Here is a 21433-nt window from a genome sequence, read left to right as displayed (position 1 = left end):
GTAGTTTAAAAAGGTCTGCCTTGAATCACTAAAGCCCCACAATAGGACAAGATTGGAGTGGTAGTGTGTGGAACCATAGTGCTGGTTTTTGTTAATGTTTTCTTTTTACCCTCAGCTATTTGATAGTTTCACCATTCTCTGTCTTTACATAATGTTGAGAGTGTGTTTTTTTACACAGAGTTTTCATATGTGTGCAGTTATTTATACTACAGTTCAAAAGATTTGGGGAATTTGTTCATGACACTATTACCATTTTCTAGCTATCAGAAGTCTGAGTGTGCTTTGTTCAATAAGTAGATAAGCTGATTCTAAAACTCATATGGAAATGTAAAAGATCAAGGATAGTCAAATTACACCCAAGAAAAGATGAGGGCTTCTACTAACTGATATCATTACTTCTATTACGTTTCATTAATCAAAACAGTATGATATGGGCATGGAGAAAGTAAACTAGAACAAGGGAACAGGATAGTGCCTAAACATAGACAAACAGAATATGGTAAGTAGATCTTCAACCAAAATGCCAAGTCAATCCACTGGGAAAGAAAAATCTTTTTAACAAATTTATTACTGAAACAATTGAATATCTGCATAAAAATAAAGAAATATATCAGTCTCTTTCCCAGTCTATACACAAAATTAATTAGGACATATATCTAAATATAACCCTAAAGCTTCTGGAAGCAACCATAAAAGAATATGTCCACAAACTTGAGGTAGGCAACAATTTTTAGACAGAACATAAAATGTACTAATCATAACTGACAAAATTGATCTTCACCAAAATTAAATATTTCTAATACAAAAAGATATTACTAATAAACCAAAATAAGATGGGAAAATACATTCACATCATATGTAATTGCCAAAAGGCTTATAGCTAGAACATATAATTCCCACAAATCAATATTTAAAAGTCAAACAATTCAATTTTTTTAAGTCAGCAAAAGACTGAAATAGATACTTCATAAAATAATATATACAAATGGCCATTAAGCACATGAAAAAGGACTCAATATCTTAATAACTCTGATCATCAAGAATATACACTTTAAAAACAGAATGAGATACCATTTCATATCAGCATAATGGCTAAAATTAAAAGGACTGAAAACATTGAATTTTGATGAGAAAGTAGAGAATCCACATGTCCCACACATTGTTAGGGTATACAATGTCACATTTGTAGAAATAAAGTAGCTATTTCTTATAAAGATAAACACAAATCCATCCTACGATCCACCAAACCCACTCCTCGATATTTATTCAAGAGAAATGAAAACACTGGCCCACAAAAATACTTGTCCAAGATGTTCACAGTCTTATTCCTAATAACCAGACACACACACACAAAAAAAAACCCAAAATGGCTATCAACAGGAAAATGACTAAACAAATTATAGACAGTTAACATGTAATACTACTCAACAAACAAAAAAGAATGAACTACTAATATAGACAAGACCATGACTGAATCTCAAAAACATGTCAAGCTTCTCACATGAAAAAGTGCTCCACATCACTTGGCATCAGGGAAATACAAATCAAAACCACAATGGGATACCACCTCATACCAGTCAGAATGGCTAAAATTAATAAGTCAGGGAATGACAGATGCGGGTGAGGATACGGAGAAAGGGGAACCCTTCTACACTGCTGGTGGGAATGCAAGCTGGTGCAACCACTCTGGAAAACAGCATGGAGGTTCCTCAAAATGTTGAAAATAGAGCTACCCTTTGACCCAGCAATTGCACTACTGGGTATTTACCCTAAAGATACAAACGTAGTGATCCAAACGGGTATGTGCACCCGAATGTTTATAGCAGCAATGTCCACAATAGCCAAACTATGGAAAGAACCTAGATGTCCATCAACAGATGAATGGATGAAGAAGAGGTGGTATATATATACAATGGAATACTATGCACCCATCAAAAGAATTGAAATCTTGCCATTTGTGATGACAAAGGATGGAACTAGAGGGTATCATGCTTAGCGAAGTAAGTCAATCGGAGAAAGACAAATATCATATGATCTCCCTGATATGAGGAAGTGGAGATGCAATGTGGGGGGGTTGGGGGGTAGGAAAGGAATAAATGAAACAAGATGGGATGTCGGGGACTGCCTCCGGCCGGGAAAGTCCCCACAATTACAAGATGGCGCTTGGCTCACTGCCAGCAAAATGCGCTGCAAGTAAACAACGAACGTTCTGGTGAAGCCCACCTAAAGGAGGACATAGTCATTGGCTGTTTCAAATTTAATCAGCATAGTAACAGGACTCTCAATGGCTCACCCCATTTCTTGGCCCCTTATTGGTCACCCTGCCACATATAAGCTAAGGAAGTTGACGAAATAAATGGATGAAGCATTAACACCATACCAGGCTGATTGTCGTTCTTGCAGGCCGAGGGCGACAATGGGATCGGGAGGGAGACAAACCATAAGAGAATCTTAATCTCACAAAACAAACTGAGGGTTGTCAGGGGGAGGGGGATAGGGAGAGGGGGGTAGGGTTATGGACATTGGGGAGGGAATGAGTTATGGTGAGTGCTGTGATGTGTGTAAATCTGGCGATTCACAGACCTGTACCTCTGGGGCTAATAATACATTATATGTTTATAAAAAAAAATTAAAAGAAAACAAAAAACAAAAACATGTCAAGCTTCTAAGAAGTCGACAAAAATAATTCCATTTTTATGATGTCCAGTTAGAGGAAAATTAATTCATGATGACAAATGCTAGAAAAAGATGACCTAGAGGGAACAGGCCAGTGGAAGGGACAAAGCATGAGAAAACCTTCTTGGGTGACAGAAATGTTTTGTATTTTGTTTAGAATGGTACTTCCATTAAGTGCACTCAACTATGAAAACTTATTGCACTAAACACTTAAGACCTACACATTTTAAGGTATGTTAATTACAGTACAATTAAAAAAGAAAAGTTACATCACTTTCTTTATTCTGTAAACACTTGAGTCCCTAGTCCTAGGAATTCAAAGATAAAAAAGGAACATGGTCATTGACTTCAAATAAGTTCAGTTCCAGTAAAGTTTAGCTGACTTGCAGAGACAGATGAATAATTATAGCATAATGACCTAGAGATAAAATGTTATAGGAACTCAAAGAGAGGATACCTTCTTCCTGTTAGAGAAGACTTCCTATAAAAGATAATAGCTTCATTTTAAAATCAAAGGCAGAGCACCTGGGTGGCCCAGTCTGTTAAGAGACCAACTCTTAATTTCAGCTGAGGTCATGATCTCTGGGTCCTGGGCTTGAGATCCTTGGCGTAGGTATTGGCACGGGGCTCACTACTCAGGAGGGAATCTGCTTCTGTTCCTCTACCTCTTCCTCTGCTCCTCCTTCCCTCCCCCGCTTGCAAGCTTACACTCTCTCTAAAATAAATAAATACGTCTTAAAATGGGATAAAATAAAAGAGAGGCAAGAATCAAATAACTTAAATGGAGAAAAGCATTACAGACATAAAGAGCAAGATGAGAAATGATATAATAATCAGATTCAATATAGCGCATACATGAGAGACCAATAAACAGGCTGATACTGTTGGAGCAGCAACTACAGAGAAAGGAGCAAGAAAGAAAGCCAGAGACAAACAAGAAGACATACAAATCTTTGTAAGGAAGACAGACTTCATCCTGCAGAAGACAGGAAACCTAAAGGTTAAACAACAATTTTAGATAACTTATTCTAGCAGCCCTAGAAAAGATGGATTTGAGAGAGGAAGAAGACCAATCAGGAGGCTCCTAATGTCCTCCCAAGAATGAAGGCCTTTAGTGGGAAAATATTTAGAAGGTAAAACTGACAGGACTGACTCTTAATTTAAGTATAAGAGAATGGTAAGAGGCAAAACTGACTTTTAGGTGACTGATGAGATGAATGTACCACAAACTAAGTCAGAATATAAAGAGGAGAATTTTGGAGATTGGGGAAGAAAAGCACACTTAAAAGCATGGAAGTCTGAGGTGCCTCTGTGATACTGAGTTCAAACTGTACAGCAAAGTGTTTCATATACAAGCACACATTTTGAAATACAGGCTTAGCCAGATTTAGGAATCATCACCATGCAGAAATCAGTTTAAAATGAGATTCATCAGTTAAAGTAAGAAAAATGAGCAAGTGAAACAAAAACAAAACTTTTGTAGTACCAACAGGGAAAGTGAGAAAAGGCAGAAAGAGTGGGATAAGAACACTATAAAAAGACAGCAACTGAATAATAAGAAAAGGATAAAGAGAACAAAAATTCTGCAGTGTTTGGGGACACAGGGAACAGTAAATTTCAAGAAGTGAGTTGACCAGTATCCTCCAATGCAGCAAAGAAGTCAGTAAGGAATGTACCTCACCAACAGATTATTGATAACTTCAGCAAAAGCATTTGGTGTAGTGTAGGAGAAGCACAGGGCAGTCGGCAGCAAACAGAAAAGTAATAGGCACATGGGACGCCTGGGTGGCTCAGTTGGTTGGACGACTGCCTTCGGCTCAGGGCGTGATCCTGGAGTCCCGGGATCGAGTCCCACATCGGCCTCCCAGCTCCTTGGGGAGTCTGCTTCGCTCTCTGACCTTCTCCTCGCTCATGCTCTCTCTCACTGTTTCTCTCTCTCAAATAAATAAATAAAATCTTTAAAAAAAAAAAAAAGAAAAGTAATAGGCACAGGTGAAAAAGTAGAAAATAACACAAAGAGTGGTGATAGACTTCTATATGTGCCATGTATGTGATAAGAGTCAGACATGTGCTCAACATTAAAGCAGCAACTTTCAAAAGAAGGAAAAATACCAGAAGAGGCATTTATAAAATATTTTTTATGTAAAATATTTTCTCAAAAAGGAAACTCAGATCTCAGAGAAAAAAAATGTCCTGCTTAAAAATATCTAATTATTAAATGACTGTTTCAAATATAGCTTCTTTCACATACTGGCTTGGAAATAGCACTAAAATAAGAAAGGAATCGGTAGTTGATCCTATCAGCTTAGTCATGAGAAAGGTAAGCACAAGTATGCCCACCTGGCATATGTTTTTAAAACTTCATTAATTAGGAAAAAAATAACATTCCTGCTCCTCTTCAGAAATCTAGATCTAAGAATTACATTATGAGGTCTTCTTTTTCCTTTTCTTAAAAATCTTTATACTTCAAAATACCTTCTTCCTTGAAGTATTTTTACATACATATAAATGCAAATGTAAATTATATATATTATTTTTAAAATGAACTTTCAAAAGGTATTTTAGTTTTGAGGCATCAAACAAACTTATGAACTTTTAAGCAAAAAAAATTAAAAAACCACCAGCACTAACACTAATAGAATAAGTATTAACTGATTTTATTTTTAAATTGTGGGGGAGGAAAGAAACAAGTCAAGGGCACTGAGAATAAACTAGAATTATCAATTCCTTCAATTTCCCTTAAGAAGAAATTCACTGATGAAGTTTATCTCTAGAGAATGTTTTCCTTTAAGTTGTCCCTACCTGAATGTTGATCTCTCAACCCATTCTTGAAATAGAAGCCAGAGTGATCTTTGTAAACTCAGCAAATCTGGTCTTTTCAAGGCCCTGATTTAAAACTCTCAGCGGATCTCTGGACCCAGGGTGGTACTTGGGGAATCCATCAAGTCATCAATACAAAGTTTGGCCATTTGAAAAAAGAGCGATTTGCATATATCTTCCAATTTGATATGTAAAATTAATCATAATTTTTAAAGAAAAACTAATACACTCTTCAAAACTATTATACTCGTTAAGTTTGTGGATGAGCTATCAAGATTGCAGTGGTCTATTTAATTTAGCTAAAATTCAGGGCCTGGATTTCTCAGTGATGTTATTTGTTTATGTTGGTTACAGTTGTTAAATGGCATGCTTGGTTGTTATCACTATATTACTTATACCCCAGTATACCAGAGTGGTTAGGTGAAATGTGAAAGTTCTGATGGAACATTTTATAATGAGAATAATGTCAAAAATGGAAACTGTGAATAAACAGAATTTCAGTGTATATGAATCTCTACATGGTGGGAATGGCAACTCTACAAGTTTGAGGATTCATATCCAAAAAGGAAAAATATGAATGAATATAAGAATGAATATTGAAAAACTGGATTTCATTAGACCCTTTGTGCCTAGTCCCCTGAACACTGTTAAAATAGTTCCCCTACAGGGACAACTGCGTGGCTCAGTAGGTTACACATCTGCCTTCGGCTAAGGTCATGATCCCAGGGTCCTGGAATCGAGTCCTGCATCAGACTCCCTGCTCAGCAGGAAGTCTGCCTCTCTCTCTCCCTGCTGTTCCCCCTGCTTGGCTCATTCTCTCTCTGTCTCACTCAATCTAATAAATAAATAAAAAGATTAAAAAAAAAAAACTTCACCTATAATTTTTGTCAAATCAATGCATGAATTTTTTTCATGAATTCAATTTCTAATCTAAAATAGCTTATTACTGGGATGCCTGGGTGGCTCAGTCAGTTAAGCGTCTGCCTTCAGCTCAGGACATGATTCCAGGGTCCTGGAATAGAGCCCTTGTCGGGGTTATTCCTCAGTGAGAAGCCTGCTCCTCCCTCTCCCTCAGCCTGCCACTCCCCCTGCTTGTGCTCTTTCTCTCTTCCTCTCTCCCTCTAAAATAAATAAATAAAATCTTTAAAAATAAATCAATAAAAAAAAACAGATTACAAATAAATTAGATTAATTTAAGTATAACTGGCTACCAAATAGGTTTTGCTATTTAAAGACAAACTTCTATATTTTACTCAGAATTGATATGTTTTAGCAGGCTTTTCAACCTCACATCTGTTTCCTTCCCTTAAGCAGTACTGATCTGATAAAAACTATCTGTAGTCTAGGTTTTCTATAAAATCCAAAAGTTGTCCAGGTGTGATAGAAATTCTCAATTGAAAGCAATGAAGGATTTCTATCTGCCCTAGGACATAATGGAAAAGTTCTATTAAAATCAGTAGACCATTTCAAAAACACCTGACAATTCTGTATCTGATAGAAAGTCCCACTGCAAGTAGTGGCACATTCCTATCAAATAGTTAGGATTTACTAATCTGTGAAGCAGCACCATTCATACCAGTCATTACAAATAAGGATACAAACAAGGATCATGGTTGTTCTGGAAAGTTATTTTTGACAAACATTGGAAAAGTAGCATGTACAACTTATTCCAACCTCTTCTAAGTAATAATGAACTAATAAATCTACTTCACTAATTACTTAGGACAGAGGCCAATAAGCTTTTTCTGTAAAGGGGCAGATAGTAAAAATTGTAGTTTTCCTGCAGGCCATATGATCTCTGTCACAACTACTCAACTCTGCTCAGAGCACAAATGCATGGTATAGCTGTGTATGAATAAAACTTTATTAACAAGAGTAAGCATGAAATCAAACTGGGCCATAGTTTGCCAACTCCTTACTTAGGATAAAGCTCTATAATCTTTTTTCTTTAAATTCTAGACTCAAAAGATGTCTCTCTTTAAACATTTATTTAATCTTCAAAAAATTTATATTGTTCCATAAATTTACACATTACAAAACTGGCTCCAAACATTTAATTTTTAAGGAGGACATTCCATTACTCATTAAATGAAAACCTTATTTATAAAATTAAAAGGCAAATACTTAATAACAATGCAATATTTCAACAAGAATATTAAATTACCTGCCTTCAGCTTGAGACTTACTAAATTCACATCCAAAATAAGAGACTGAATATTGATAGTTCTCTCTCTCAAATGTCTTTCTATTCTTCCTGTGCAAGTAAAATAATATTATATGAAATATCCTATCTGTATTACTTATCTTTAATTTGAGGCACCAACACTTATAAGATTACCAAATGGTAAGACATATTTTATAAAGAGATTCAAAACCCATAAGATATAAGGATTTTGTCTTTATCAAGGTAATCCTTTAAGAGACAATAAAAGATATTCTAAAATAAAGGACAACTTTTTTCAGAAATAACACAATATCAGAAATCGATATATGTGAAAATTACATGAATTTATTTATAGGCAGCACTAAGTTATGAGAATCCAGGCTTAATATGCATTACAAAGGATGCAAATATTTACTAGGCACTCAGCATATGACAAGCAGTGTTCTGAACACTTTGTGTGTATCAACTCATTAATCCTCTTAAGCACACTGTGGGTTAGGTGCTATAATTGGCACCACTTAACAGATGAGCAAACTGAGGCAGCAAAGAATTAATGTACTCAAGGCTATAGTTAGTCAGTGGCAGAACCAGGACTGACCCTAGGAGAGGACAGTTGGACTTCAGAGCCCATGCTTTTAACCATGAACCCCATCACTTCTCAGGAGGCAGGTATGTTTGTGTGGCCAGCCATACTTCAATTACACCTTAAAATTTAAAAATAGAAAGTAGGTATAAATTTAACTGAAAATCAAGGATACATGTGGTGTTTTCACAACTATTTTCTTTTCCTCATTAATCACTCATGATAACCCAGTTTTGTGATGTAATTCTAATTAACCAATTCTAATATAAATTAACTATTCAAAATCATGGAATTTACTAATTTCAGTTCCAAACACAAATCCATTCCAGCTCGCAAGCCTGTTCCTCCTCCACAATGCTGACTTCCTGCTGACTTCTTAGTTCATGTACACTGAGTACTTAAGCAAAAAAGAAAAAAAACGGCTGCTCTGGGGCAGTACCAGGCAAGCTGTAAAAGCAACAAGCAAGCTGAATATAACAAAAACATTCAGTCAAACAGCCTATTTTTCCACTTTAAAAATACAAGTCTTAGATACACAGAAATCTATAATCATACATTTTTTAAATATACTTTTGCTTAAGGCAGTAGAGCATTACCAGTAACGATAAACAATTCAATTTGCACATGAAAGTTATTGTGATAAGGTAAAACATTTTAAAAGACCACCAACAGTCCAATTCAATTTTATTTTCCACGAAAACATGTTTAGGCAGGAGTAATTCAAACCATGTCAAGCAACGTTAGCCAATATGACAACGGCACAGATAAGTCTCATAACACCAAATGTAAACTAATATTAGTTCGTATTAATTCATAACTAAAAGTATAAGAAAGCTACAAAATACAGTGGAAAGGTATTACCTCATAACAAACATGACTGTTCTTTAATGTGTCATAATAGATATCAACCACATGATTAAACCAAGAAGGCTCGCAATCCCCTTTGCTAAGCAAACATAACACATACATACTTACTACTTATTATTATGGAGTGACATAATTAGGGAAAGAGGGCTTGGCAAACTAAAAAGTCCTTTACAAACATAAGATTATCACTAAAAATAATAAAAAATTTTAAGTAGAATATTAATAAGCAAATTGAATCAAAAGTATAAAGTAAAAAAAAAAATTCCTCATTCATTCATACCAAATTCATGCAACTTTACCATAATTTGAATATCAGTAAGTGAAAAATTCAAAATGTCTTCAGGTAGAAGGGAACTACTTCAAGTGTGGTCCCTGGATCCATGTCAGTCTTCAAACTCTTTGTTACTGCTTCATGATGGAGTAACTGAAGGGAGCATTTAAAATCTCTTACAGAGGGGCGCCTGGGTGGCTCAATGGGTTAAGCCTCTGGGTTAAAGCCTCTGCCTTCAGCTCAGGTCATGATCCCAGGGTCCTGGGATGGAGCCCCACATCGGACTCTCTGCTTGTCAGGGAGCCTGCTTCCCCTCCTCTCTGCCTGCCTCTCTGCCTACTTGTGATCTCTGTCTGTCAAATAAATAAAAATAAATTTAAAAAATATATATTTAGGCTTGTTTAAAAAAATCTCTTACAGAAATTTGAAATTGTTACAAAATTTTATACTTCACAAAAGTACTGGCGTGTGAAAAACTAGAAATTTTAATAACTGGAAAGAGTTTGAGAATCACAGAACTAGACCACATTTCCCAGAATCCTTTTCACATAGGTGAGACTAAGTTCTTGGAAACCAAGGAAGTGATGTATCCCACTTTTCCCATTAGGGAGGGACTTGACTCTATGGCTCTCAGCTGTCCTTTCCCTTCCTGCGAGCTAAAACTCAGATGTGGCGGCTACTTTGCTATATGGGTGGAAACAATGACAATACCCTAAGTGGTGCTTCTCAAACTCTGAGGTACAAAAAAGTTACTAGGAGAATCCTGTTAAAACACAGATGCTGATTTAATAGCACTGTGGTAGACTGAGATTCTGCATTGCTAACAAGCTACCAGATAACGCTAATGAAGCTGATCTTAGGACCATACTTGGAGTAGCCCGTGTTAGGGGACAACAAAACAGTAAGATCAAAGGAACCTGGGTCCCTAAATGACAGCAAAAAGCAATATCACCAACACTGTATGTTGTTTTGTGATGAGGGGGGAAAAATGCTATGATTTTTAGAGCTTTGTAATGCGGGGTCTTTGTACATCAGCCTAGATTTCAACCTAACTAATGTAGATCAGTTCTGTAAATATTAGAAGGGTATACCTCAGGCCAATTTTGTGTTTTAATTAAAATCATGTCAACATAAGTGCTTATTCATATAAGTATAAACTGGTAAAAACTTCAAGGCCTTATTGCCCTTTCAAAATAATCAGGCTCCAGAACGCACACTATGATTTCTGTCATGTATCATTTAAATATTATTACTCTGTACCCATTAACATCTAAACCACCACCCTGCACTATCTTTCTCATGATGTCAAATCAAAATTTAATGAGTATAATGGCAGGTGTCTCTGTACAGCCAAGAGTAGCTAGATGTGTTTACCAACAAAGTTAAATGTAAATTTTGGGTGGTTACTTTGTACCAATAATGATGTAAACACAGACACAAAAATGGGCACTGAAATTTCATGGTATTGATAGAGCAACCATATTTTTAATATACGCATACAAAATACATTCATTTTTACCAATGGTTAATTATCAAGGAAACACCTAATTAACATATGCTTAGAAAGACTTCTGATAAATGTATAACTAAAGAAAAAAAAAAAAGTAAAAACAAAGCAAATAATCACAACCAGAAAAAGCAGTCAAAAAATTTATCAGCAGCAGCCAAATAAAAAAGTATACCCTAATCCTATAAAACTTCAAAATGACCAAAGACGGATCTGATCGAGCCTGGATTCTAACCCTGTACTACACCTCCCCAAAAAGCACAACTTTTCCTCCCTGAAAAGCACAAGGAAAGAAGAAAATCAACACAATCCTGGAGAACCCTCACTATTACTCACAATTTAGAGTGAAACAAACCAAGAGACTCAGCAGGCAGCCTGGACCAAAGATTATGACAAACCCCTAGGAGGAGAAGCCTCTGCATACCAACTGAAGCTCTCAGCCCCAGGGGAAAGGCTCAATAGTATTGGTCATTCTGAGTATGGTAGACAGAGGGAAGCCACTGAGAAGAAGCCTATTTTACATGTTTTGTGACCTAATTAGCAACATATACATGGTCAAATTTTTGCTGTTCATAATTGAAAGTTGTTTTTTGTTTTGTTTTTTTTTAGATTTTATTTATTCATTTGACAGACAGAGATCACAAGTAGGCAGAGGGGCAGGCAGAGAGAGAGAGAGGAGGAAGCAGGATCCCTGCTGAGCAGAGAGCCCGATGCGGGGCTCGATCCCAGGACTCTGGGATCATGACCTGAGCCGAAGGCAGAGGCTTAACCCACTGAGCCACTCAGGTGCCCCTCATAATTGAAAGTTAACAAAAGAACAACCTATGCTTGGCAGGGTCCTCATATAAGAACCCAGTGGACTGAAACCCTCTGCCAGCTTACTAAACTGGAAAGTGTCCCAAATGCCTACTGCTTTGCCCTATCAAAGGCCACAGAATGAATTACAACCTCATCATCCTAATGCTTTTCTAACCAGGGACCCCCAGATAACAAGCAATTGTGAAATATTAAAAAGAAAAATAAAAACTTTAGCACCTCATAAAATATCAAATGAGTAAAGAAATAATTAGGACCTAGGACAAACTTATACTAAAAACAAACTTCTGAAAATAATTTCTATTAACAATGCTTTGAGAGAGAACATCTCAAATCCCTACAGAAACAGTTGGTTGTCCCATTCAAAGAAATATTATCAACATATCTATAAACGTATGTGTTTGTGTTCTGTCATTAGTATCAATAGAGAAAGCTTTAATAGTTTATTTCCTGCATTTCTGTAAAAATAATAATTTTTCCATAAAACTGATTTTTAGACTTTCACATTCATTTCACAAGTAACAATTTCCTACTCTGTACAAAGCCTGAATAAGTTTCATGTTCCTTGAGAACACAAAAACAATATTATGAAACATCCTGAGACTAATTAATTATGATGGGATTATCAATATTCATTCCACAAGCATTTCTGTGTCTACTGTGGACCTCACACCCTGCTAAGTGCTAAGAATGCTATAGAAACATGAGAAGACTTGATCCTTGTCCTGCAGGATCTTACAAAACAACACATCAAACTATTTTAACTAAATAGAAAAACGGGATCTAATCTAATATAATATTAGAATACATTTATGGCAAAAGGAATATACACGTATTTCTTTGGGTCTAATAATATTAGAATATATTATGGCAAAAGGAAAAATTATTTCATTCATTTTATCGTGACCATCTATCAACTTTCTGGACATTTAAACTTGCAGACATCCCTATTTCTCTTTCAAAACAAAACTTAAACTGAATTAATTCCAAAAGCCATTATAAAATGTTGGCTTAATTTATTTAGCAAGTTTTCCCATCCACATTTATGTTTAATATTTCATATTATATATTTTTAAAAATCTACCTTTATTAATTTTCAAATATCTCAAGGTCTTGCTTAGGAATTTAGTAAAATAAAAATGTTTTTTCTTACATCTTCACTTAATGTCTACAACAGACTGTCTTCTGAAAAGCTGCTGCTGAATTTTATTTGCCTTTTGTTTTTAAAGATTTATTTATTTATTTGGGAGAGAGAGAGAGAAAGCATGAGCAGGGGGAGAGGCAGAGGAAGAAGCAGGCTCCTTGCTGAACAGGGAGCCAAATACAGGGCTAGATCCCAGGACCCTGGGATCATGACCTGTTCCTAAGACAGAGCCTTAACAGACTAAGCCACCCAGGTGCCCCTATTTGCATTTTATATTTAAAAGAGATTTAAGGGGACGGGGTGGGGGTGGAGGTGGGTTGGGGGGGGTGGGATTTTTTTAAAAAGGAACATTCAGATACCTAAATTTATAAAAAAAAAGTTTTAAAAACTGATCTGAATCTCTAGAATCAGCAAGTCAGTAATATTGACCTATGCAAATAATCTTGTCACAGAACTCTTAAAGATATGTCCATTTTCTCTTTTCAGAAAAGTCAGTGATTTCCTTCCAATCCTTTTTCCCCTCTCTGGCAGCTCCTAAAAGGCTAATTCTCTTTTAAAATGCTGAAATTCCTCTGTGCTTGAACACAGCCTCTTCTTATTTAAAGCCTGGCTTTTTAGATCATAGATCAGTGCTATCTAATAGAAATAAGATGCAAGCTACACTCGTAACAGTAAAAAGAACCATGTAAAGTTAAATTAATAATGTATTTTAACACAATATATTGACAGCATTATTTCAATATATAAGCAATATAAAAATATATGAGAGATATTTACATCCTTCTTTGTTCTAAGTCTTCCAAACCCAGTCTGTATTTTATAGGTACAAGTATTTTACATTTTACAAGCATTCAGCAGCCACATGTGGCAAATGTCTACCATATTGGACAGTGTGGCCTTAGATGATCTCATCTGCACTGCTTCAATTATCAGCTATACTTGAATGATTCCAAATTTATTCTCTAATCCGGTCTTTTTCCTAGTGCAAGATTAGTATTTCCCAATGCCTAACTGGCATCTTCTTTTAGATAACTCAAAGGCACCTCACAGTCAAATAATGTCCAGCTTCAATTCCACCCATCAAAAATGTGTTCCTTTTCTAATACTCCCTATTTAACCTTATCGTAATCAGTTCAAGTATAAAAGCCAGAAACCTAGAAATCAACTCTTTGACACTTCCTTCTCTCTTTCCCATATACAATCCATCTAAAAGTTCTGTCCATTTTACCTCCTAAATATTGCTCAAATCAATTTCTGTTCTCCATCTCAATCATCACCACCACTTTATCCATCCGGCTACTCATGCCAAGCTCTGAGCTATTTTCTTAAATGCAAGCATTTCTCAAAATTTAACTATGATGTCATCCCTACTCCAACCCCTGATAAAACTTTCCAACTGATTTCTATTGCCTCCAGAATAAAAGCAAGGCCCAAGCTACATGACCTAGACCCTAAGTATCTCCCAGTCCCACCTCCCTATACTGTTCCTATCTTGTCCAGTCATCCCAGTCCTTCAGACCTTTGTACTCACCATGCTCCCTATTGCCCTGTGAAATTTGCATCTGCTTTTTAAAATCTTACTTATCCTACATAATTCCCACTTATCCTCCAGATCTCAGGGACGCATTCTACAACCACCACAAAGACACCAAATTTCCATTCCATAAATTCTTCCAGAACCATGCCCCTTTTCATCTCTGGTGTGTTTACAGATTCAGTGTTTACAGTATATAGTTAATGGCTTTCTCCCCCATAAGACTACATTAGATTATACTAAAGAAAGTGTCTGCTACAAGATGTTTAATAATTATTTGCTGAATGAATGCATCAATGAATCTGCCTTGTTTTTCCCTAGAAAAGGACTAGACACCAATATGAGATGGCATATACAACATATCCTACTTATACACCATTAGTTCTGGAAAGCCTTCCAGACTTCCCAAGCAAAATACCACTGTATAGCATGTTTAAATTCTGAGGGACTTGTATATCATCGCAAAAACAAACAGTGCCTTGTGTAGAAGAGGCATAAACATTTACTACATGTATTTCAGTAGACACATTACTATATAGGGTTACATATTTCTTTGCATTATTGCAGAGACTTAACAGTTGTAAAGATACCATACCTTCAACAACACTATCTTAAGATGAGGGTAGCTATTTGTCTCCACTATAAAGGCTGTAAAGCTGTAATAAGTGTAAGAAGCCCTCACACATACACACAGACTCACCCACAGAGTATGGTTGTGAAACCTGTAGGGGTTACAGTACTAAGGTACTCGTAGGATCTGTCCAGCCCTGGAGTGTGATGTGGTTCTTTCCCCTTTCTCTATATCACTAGGGTGCTTCTTTTCTGTTCTCAGTATCTTTGATTTGACACTCCTGTTAATATTTTACCTTATCACCACACATTTTTTTGTCCCCTCTTCTCTGCTTTACATTGTTTTCATTCTATGACTTCACAAATGTTTCTCAATTTTTACATAAATTGTTTTTGCATTACTGGGAGTGCAGTCTGCTTCTTCTAAAAATCATCTGGAGGTAAAGCCTTCTTCCGCTGCTTCAAGATCCTACACCTTACAAAAAGTCAATTTCTAGAGAGATGGGACTAACTGCAACATGATAAGTCAAACTGCCAATATCCTTCTTTTGTCAAAAGGAGAAAATATAAGCCAAAAAAGTTGATATAGTTATATTTTTATGGTTCTTGAAATGTTACTATGTAATTTTTACTTGATTTAGCAAATGCTGCTGTGTGAGAGGAGAAAATTATTTTCAACTTGCTGAGGTAGCAAGTTTCTTTTTATACCCCCTTTATGCTTGAGGCAGTCATGTCTACAGGCAGTTGAAACTAGATTTATAGGTTATTCACCAAAAAATCACTGCAAACAGCACCTTGAAACCTTAAAATTTGCAGTTTAACAGAATATCCAGGCATTTTTAGCAGTTTATAGTATCAGTAGAAGCCAGCGGGCAGTATGTAACATATTTTAAGACAGAAGGTCAACAAGGCTTATTAGTATTTAACTATAATTTCACAAAAAAACATAAACCAAAGATATAGTTACAAATGCTCATTAAAAAAATATGAAATGTTTCAAAATGGGATGTCTCTGATAAGCTCCCCTGAAACCTAAATACAAGGCAACTGGCTTCTTCTAGTATTCTTCAACATGATCTATTATTGTTTTGGCTAAAAAAGTGTTTTAATGGTTCTGATCCTCTCTGAAACAGTATACCAAGAGTATGTTTATATCAAAGTGGTAATGATAAAATATTTTATAATTCTAGATAATTTTATAATTCTAGAAAAGAAAGTATCTTGCACTTAATATACCACCTTATAAAGAACTACCAATATTCTTTACAAATGGACTTATGCCTAAGAGTTATGTTGGCATATGAGGGAGCAAAACTTCAGACACCCTTTGTATAAACTTCTCTCATATCACTGTTAGCAACAGTGTAGCAGGTAAAAGTAAAGTAATGCTGATGGTGCTGTAAAGGTTGCTTCCCATTTGAAGACAGATCATTGACCATGAATCTCCTGGGGAAGAGGTGTGTCTCTCAGAAAACAGAAGCCATACAGGAAAGGTGCAGAGTGGGCTACCGAACCAGGAATCTGACTTTCTTGGTCTTGATCATTAATGTTTTGGGGAGGAAGCTTCTACATGATGGCATGTGAAAAGAAGCTCTCCATCTGTGGATAGGTCTAAAGTTAGAAATTAGAAATTCCAGCAAATTGTCCTAAAGCACCACTTTGGAATAACTATCTCAAAGCAACATGTGGAACCGGGCTGGCTCCTCAAGACAAAAGAGCATTCACTTCATACTCCACACTGCCATTGTGCTTCCTATTTTATCTATCTTACAATTGTTCTTCTCTAGTACTAAATTTTTATAGACTTTTTTAAAGCTGCAGTCTTTCTTAGTTGTTCAAAGGTGAAAGAAAGGGAAAGGAGTTTGGTGGTACACACTTGGGCCAGAGAATGGTCAGTATAGTGGAAGCACCAGTAATCAAAGAAAATAGAACTCAAAAGAGAAGGTGAAGTTCAAGGGGAACAATGTAAGAAGACTTGTGTGTTCATCCTTCTATTTCCCCTCTAACCTTTCCCTCCTCACCAAAAACACAAACACAAAAACCCCAGAGCACATCCGGGTTAAGCCTTGCATGTTAGAAATCTGGAGTTTCTAATGAACTATGTATTTCTAATGCTTCCTTATGGTGTCTTCAACTCAAAACTGCTAGGTAAGGCAAACACATATAACATAGTGCCTTACCTTTCAGATAATCTTAGACTTTGCAAAATACAGAATTAACCATTTTCAGGTAACTCTGATCAGCATTTAAGTGAGCCACTGCAAGATAAAGCTTTCTTTGTTTTCAAAATCAACCACTCCTAAGCATAAGCACCTTATATTTCCCAAAGGAGAAAGTAAATTTATACACCACAAAATGCTTTAATCCAATTTTCTATTTCAAAATGTGTTATTTTTTATCAACAATTTAAATTAGAAATGATCACCATGGCTTGATGGAAATGAGTTTTGAATCTTTATTCCACACATTTGAGCAGTATTCTTGGATCTGCTACTTATAACTGAGCAAATCTTTGATTTTCTCTGTGCTTCAGTATCCTCATCTGCACACAAGGGTGTTAAGCTGTGCCATCACTAATTCCATGGAAAATACCTTTCTCAAAAACACAATCAGGGACGCCTGGGTGGCTCAGTTGGTTGAGCAGCTGCCTTCGGCTCAGGTCATGATCCCGGCGTCCTGGGATCGAGTCCCACATCGGGCTCCTTGCTCGGCGGGGAGCCTGCTTCTCCCTCTGCCTCTGCCTGCCATTCTGTCTGCCTGTGCTCGCTCTCTCCCCCTCTCTCTCTCTGATAAATAAATTTTTAAAAATCTTTAAAAAAAAAAAACCACAATCACCATTATGTTCTAACATGTTTCTATTTTTTAAGGTTCCAAAAGGTTGATATTTCTATAAAAATTCTAAAGATTCAAAAGGTTAGCAAAAACAAGCAACTCCCCCTTGAGGAGACTCTCCCAAGAGAAAAAACAAAAAGGCATTAAGTAAACCTGTTATTGAGACAAACTGAGCCAAATCTCTCATTGTGAAGTTTATTCCACACATATAACTAAACACTATAAGAGATCAATGTGCTATTTAGTGCATTATTTAAACACAACCACCATACTGTGAAAGTCCCTGAAACTTTTAAGTTCAAATTAGCATAACCTGTTGCTTTCTATGCTACTCATCACTAAAGACAAAAAAATTACTGTAATGTCTGCTGGAGTGGCTATTGTTGGAGATGTATTTTAAAGTACTGGTTTTGTGGGGGTCTTTAAGATAATAGACTAAAGGGGGGGATTTGCTCAAAAACAAAACAAAACAAAACAAAACAAAAACCATAAACTGGAATTATGTATCAGAAACCTAAGCTTTATTTTTAAGATAAAATATTACTCTAAACTATTATTTTAGGTGAAGATGATAGAAAGGATTTAATAATAGTTTAGGTGTCTTAACATCTATTTCTTTTCAGGTCCTATAAGTAATTAAGTGTATAGACTAAGAACTAAGAAAAAATGGTTTTGTCCGTGACTATAACAGAATCCCAAGAGTTAGAGTAAACTCAGAAAGTCAGAACTGGAATGAGTTGGTCAAAACTACTCTATGGCCCTAAATCCTTCCAGTTCTCTTCTCTGCCTAAACTTTTGAGATTCTACATTTTAACATAGTAAGACTCTACTTAAACATAAGATCTAGGGGCGCCTGCGTGGCTCAGTGGGTTAAAGCCTCTGCTTTCGGCTCAGGTCATGATCCGGGATGGAGCCCCGCATTGGGCTCTCTGCTCAGCAGGGGGCCTGCTTCCCCCTCTCTCTCTGCCTGCCTCTCTGCCTACTTGTGATCTCTGTCTGTCAAATAAATAAATAAAATCTTAAAAAAAAAAAAAAAACATAAGATCTACAGGCTACTTGAACACCTAGGAGATCTCTTTCTCTTTTTTGGCACAAATCTAATTTGTTCAAGACCTATTGGGAATTACTCTTGGAAAAAGTCTTATTAGAGGCACAAATTACTATTGCCTTTGTGAGTCACTGCCATATAAAAGCAACAAAATCTGGTGGAAGAAGAAACATGTTAAACAGATCATTTGCAACACAAAGTGACAAATGTTACAATATAACCATGCTAGGGACTTTAACAATGTAACAAGAAAAAGGAGGCACTATCTAAACTTGGGTAGAGACTGCTATAGAATCTGATTAGCAGGGGCATTCCAAGGTCAATTGTATCAGACTTTACTGGGAACCTACATTGTACTGGCTCCCTGGCAGTACAAATATACAGAAAAATAAGATGCAGTTCCCCACCCCTAAAGAGCTTGTAGTCCAGAAAAGAACAATTTAGTATGTGTTTGGAACCAATTTAGTATGGTTTTGGAACCTAAAACCAATGTTTTAGGTGTCATGTTGGAAAGAAGTAACCCCACAAGTTTGTAAATGAAATCATATAACTAGGTTAAGTTAAGTTTGTAAATGGAATCATATAACTAGTTTGAAAAACCAAGGCTCAATTTAATGAAGAATGGAGAAAAACTAAGTAAAAGAGTAATCGAAGGTTATTATCCAAAACATTCTTGTGAGGTAAGAAACTGAAGGTAGAGATTCCAGAATAAAAATAGAATTGAGTATGGTGAGTTTTTCCTTCAAAGTCTGTTACCCTAATGGTATTCTACGCAAAAACCATGGGAACAACAATGCATAATGGTTAAAAGCACCAGATTTGGAACCAGCCCCACTGTGCTCACCTTTGAACTCCACCACTTCCTAGCTAGGTCAGAAAAATTACTTAACAGTTCTGTGCCTGAGTCCTCACTTCTAAAGTGAAGTGCCTGCACAGCCAGGAGCCCCTTCTTCAAAACACAGGCATTATTATATCACTCCAATCAAAAACTTTATCCACAAAATCAAATCCATATCTTTTAGGCACTTATAGCCGCCATAACCCGACCCAACCTTTCTGGTCTTCATCCTCACTGGACACCCTCCTACTTCCAGGAACCACTAGGATCTAGTGTCAGTTCTGCAAACCAATAAGCACTTTCCTACTTCTGTGTCGCCTCTCCAGTGGCTGTCTAGAAAGACTTTTCCCTCACCATCTTTCAAAACCTGCTTCTCTAGGAAATGAACTCTCCTTCCCCTCCCAGTTCCATAGCCCATTTGCGAGCCTCTCTGCACAGTTCGCCACTGTTTCCCGTTTTTATGTTTGTTCCTGTAATGCCCCCCTCTCTCCTCTTTTCACCAAGATAGTGAACTTTCAAAGAGCTGGGGCAAATCTTTTTCATCCTCCTTCCCTCCCCTCCTCTCAGACTGCGCCTAGGTAGGCCTGCAAAAGCGTTACTAAATTAAACTGGATGTTAACAAGTGTAATGGCCTCAGTTCCAGAAACTGCTTAATTTCACATTTTTTAAACTGCTTTCAGATTCTAAAATCTTAACATGAAACGTCTTTAAAAATCAGAACATTGCCATCGCTTCAAGAAAAGTTCCACGGAGCACCCACACGAGTTGACAATGAGGTCATTCTTAGCTTCAGAAGTTGTGTGTGTGCCACGGAGGGCAGCTTCACAGCGGTCGGAACACACTACTCCGAAATTAAGAGAAAGAAGAGGCGGCCCGGTTGCAGCACGGGCTTTGCCCTGGTGGGCCCTCAACTTCCTGAGGGCCCGCGGGCTCCGGCCGCGCTCGCCCCTCTCCGCTGCACTGGGGTCCCTCCAGCCCTTGCCTCCCCTCGTCCCGCCGCAGCAACACTCCCCAGAGCGGCGCGGACGGCGTGGCAGGTCCTCCCGGGCGAATGCGCTCGGGCCTGGGCCGCCGGCCACCCCGCCTGCTCGGCCCGCAGCCCCCGGCCTCTCCCCGGCCCGCCGCCCGCCGCCCGCCGCCCGGGGCCCAGGCCGCGCCGCCGCCGCCGCCCCGAGGGAAGCTGGGGGACTCGCTCAGCTCCGCGTGGCGCCGGGGGCGGAGCCGGCCCGGAGGGCCCGGGGAGAGGCCGGGGGCGGGCGGCGGCCTCCGCCTACCCCGACACGCACCCCACCGCCCCCAACCCCAACCCTCCTCGGGGCCCCGGCCCGCGTCCGCGGCCGAGCGGCCAGCGGGACTCGCCACTTACCAACCCGCCTGGGACAACGCCGCGCCGGGAACCTCAGACATGGTAGCTGCTTAGGCCGGGGGTGGGGGTGGGGGAGTAGGCCTCCTACTTGAGACCAAAAAAAAAAAAAAAAAAAAAAAAAAATTAGAAGAAGAAGAAGAAGAAAGAAAGAAAGAAAAAAAAAAACCGAAAGAAAAGAAAAGAAAAAAAAAAAAACTCCTCTGGTCGGCTCTGCAACTGGGCATGCTCAGTGCAGCCGGCGCTTCCGCGTGCAAGTTCCGCTCGCCGCGTTTTCCGAGCGGCCGCAGGGGCAGGCCTGGCGTGGGGCTTGCAGGCTACAGCCTGCCGCGGGCCGTGATGCCTAGCACACCGGCTGGGGCCTGGAAATCTCAGGCCAGTTTGTGAGCAAGGACTACGA

At 37.8% G+C, this 21433-nt stretch overlaps 1 protein-coding gene across 5 annotated transcripts in view; it reads right to left on the bottom strand.

Moving 5' to 3' along the window:
* TDRD3 (tudor domain containing 3) overlaps positions 1–21110 on the bottom strand; it is a 171847-nt gene extending 150737 nt beyond the window's left edge. For all 5 annotated transcript variants that reach the window (XM_044249844.1, XM_044249845.1, XM_044249847.1 and 2 more), the window contains exon 1: positions 21037–21110. In XM_044249844.1, the coding sequence (XP_044105779.1) occupies positions 21037–21077 (41 nt within the window). In that variant the 5' untranslated portion in view covers positions 21078–21110. The remainder of the gene's footprint in view (positions 1–21036) is intronic.
* Between the last annotated feature and the right edge of the window lie 323 nt (positions 21111–21433).

Source organism: Neovison vison, chromosome 5, assembly GCF_020171115.1.
Source record: "Neovison vison isolate M4711 chromosome 5, ASM_NN_V1, whole genome shotgun sequence".
In the NCBI taxonomy this organism is placed as follows: domain Eukaryota; kingdom Metazoa; phylum Chordata; class Mammalia; order Carnivora; family Mustelidae; genus Neogale; species Neogale vison.
Note: the sequence above shows the minus strand (reverse complement) of the source record. Positions and strands in the feature narration are given on the sequence as shown.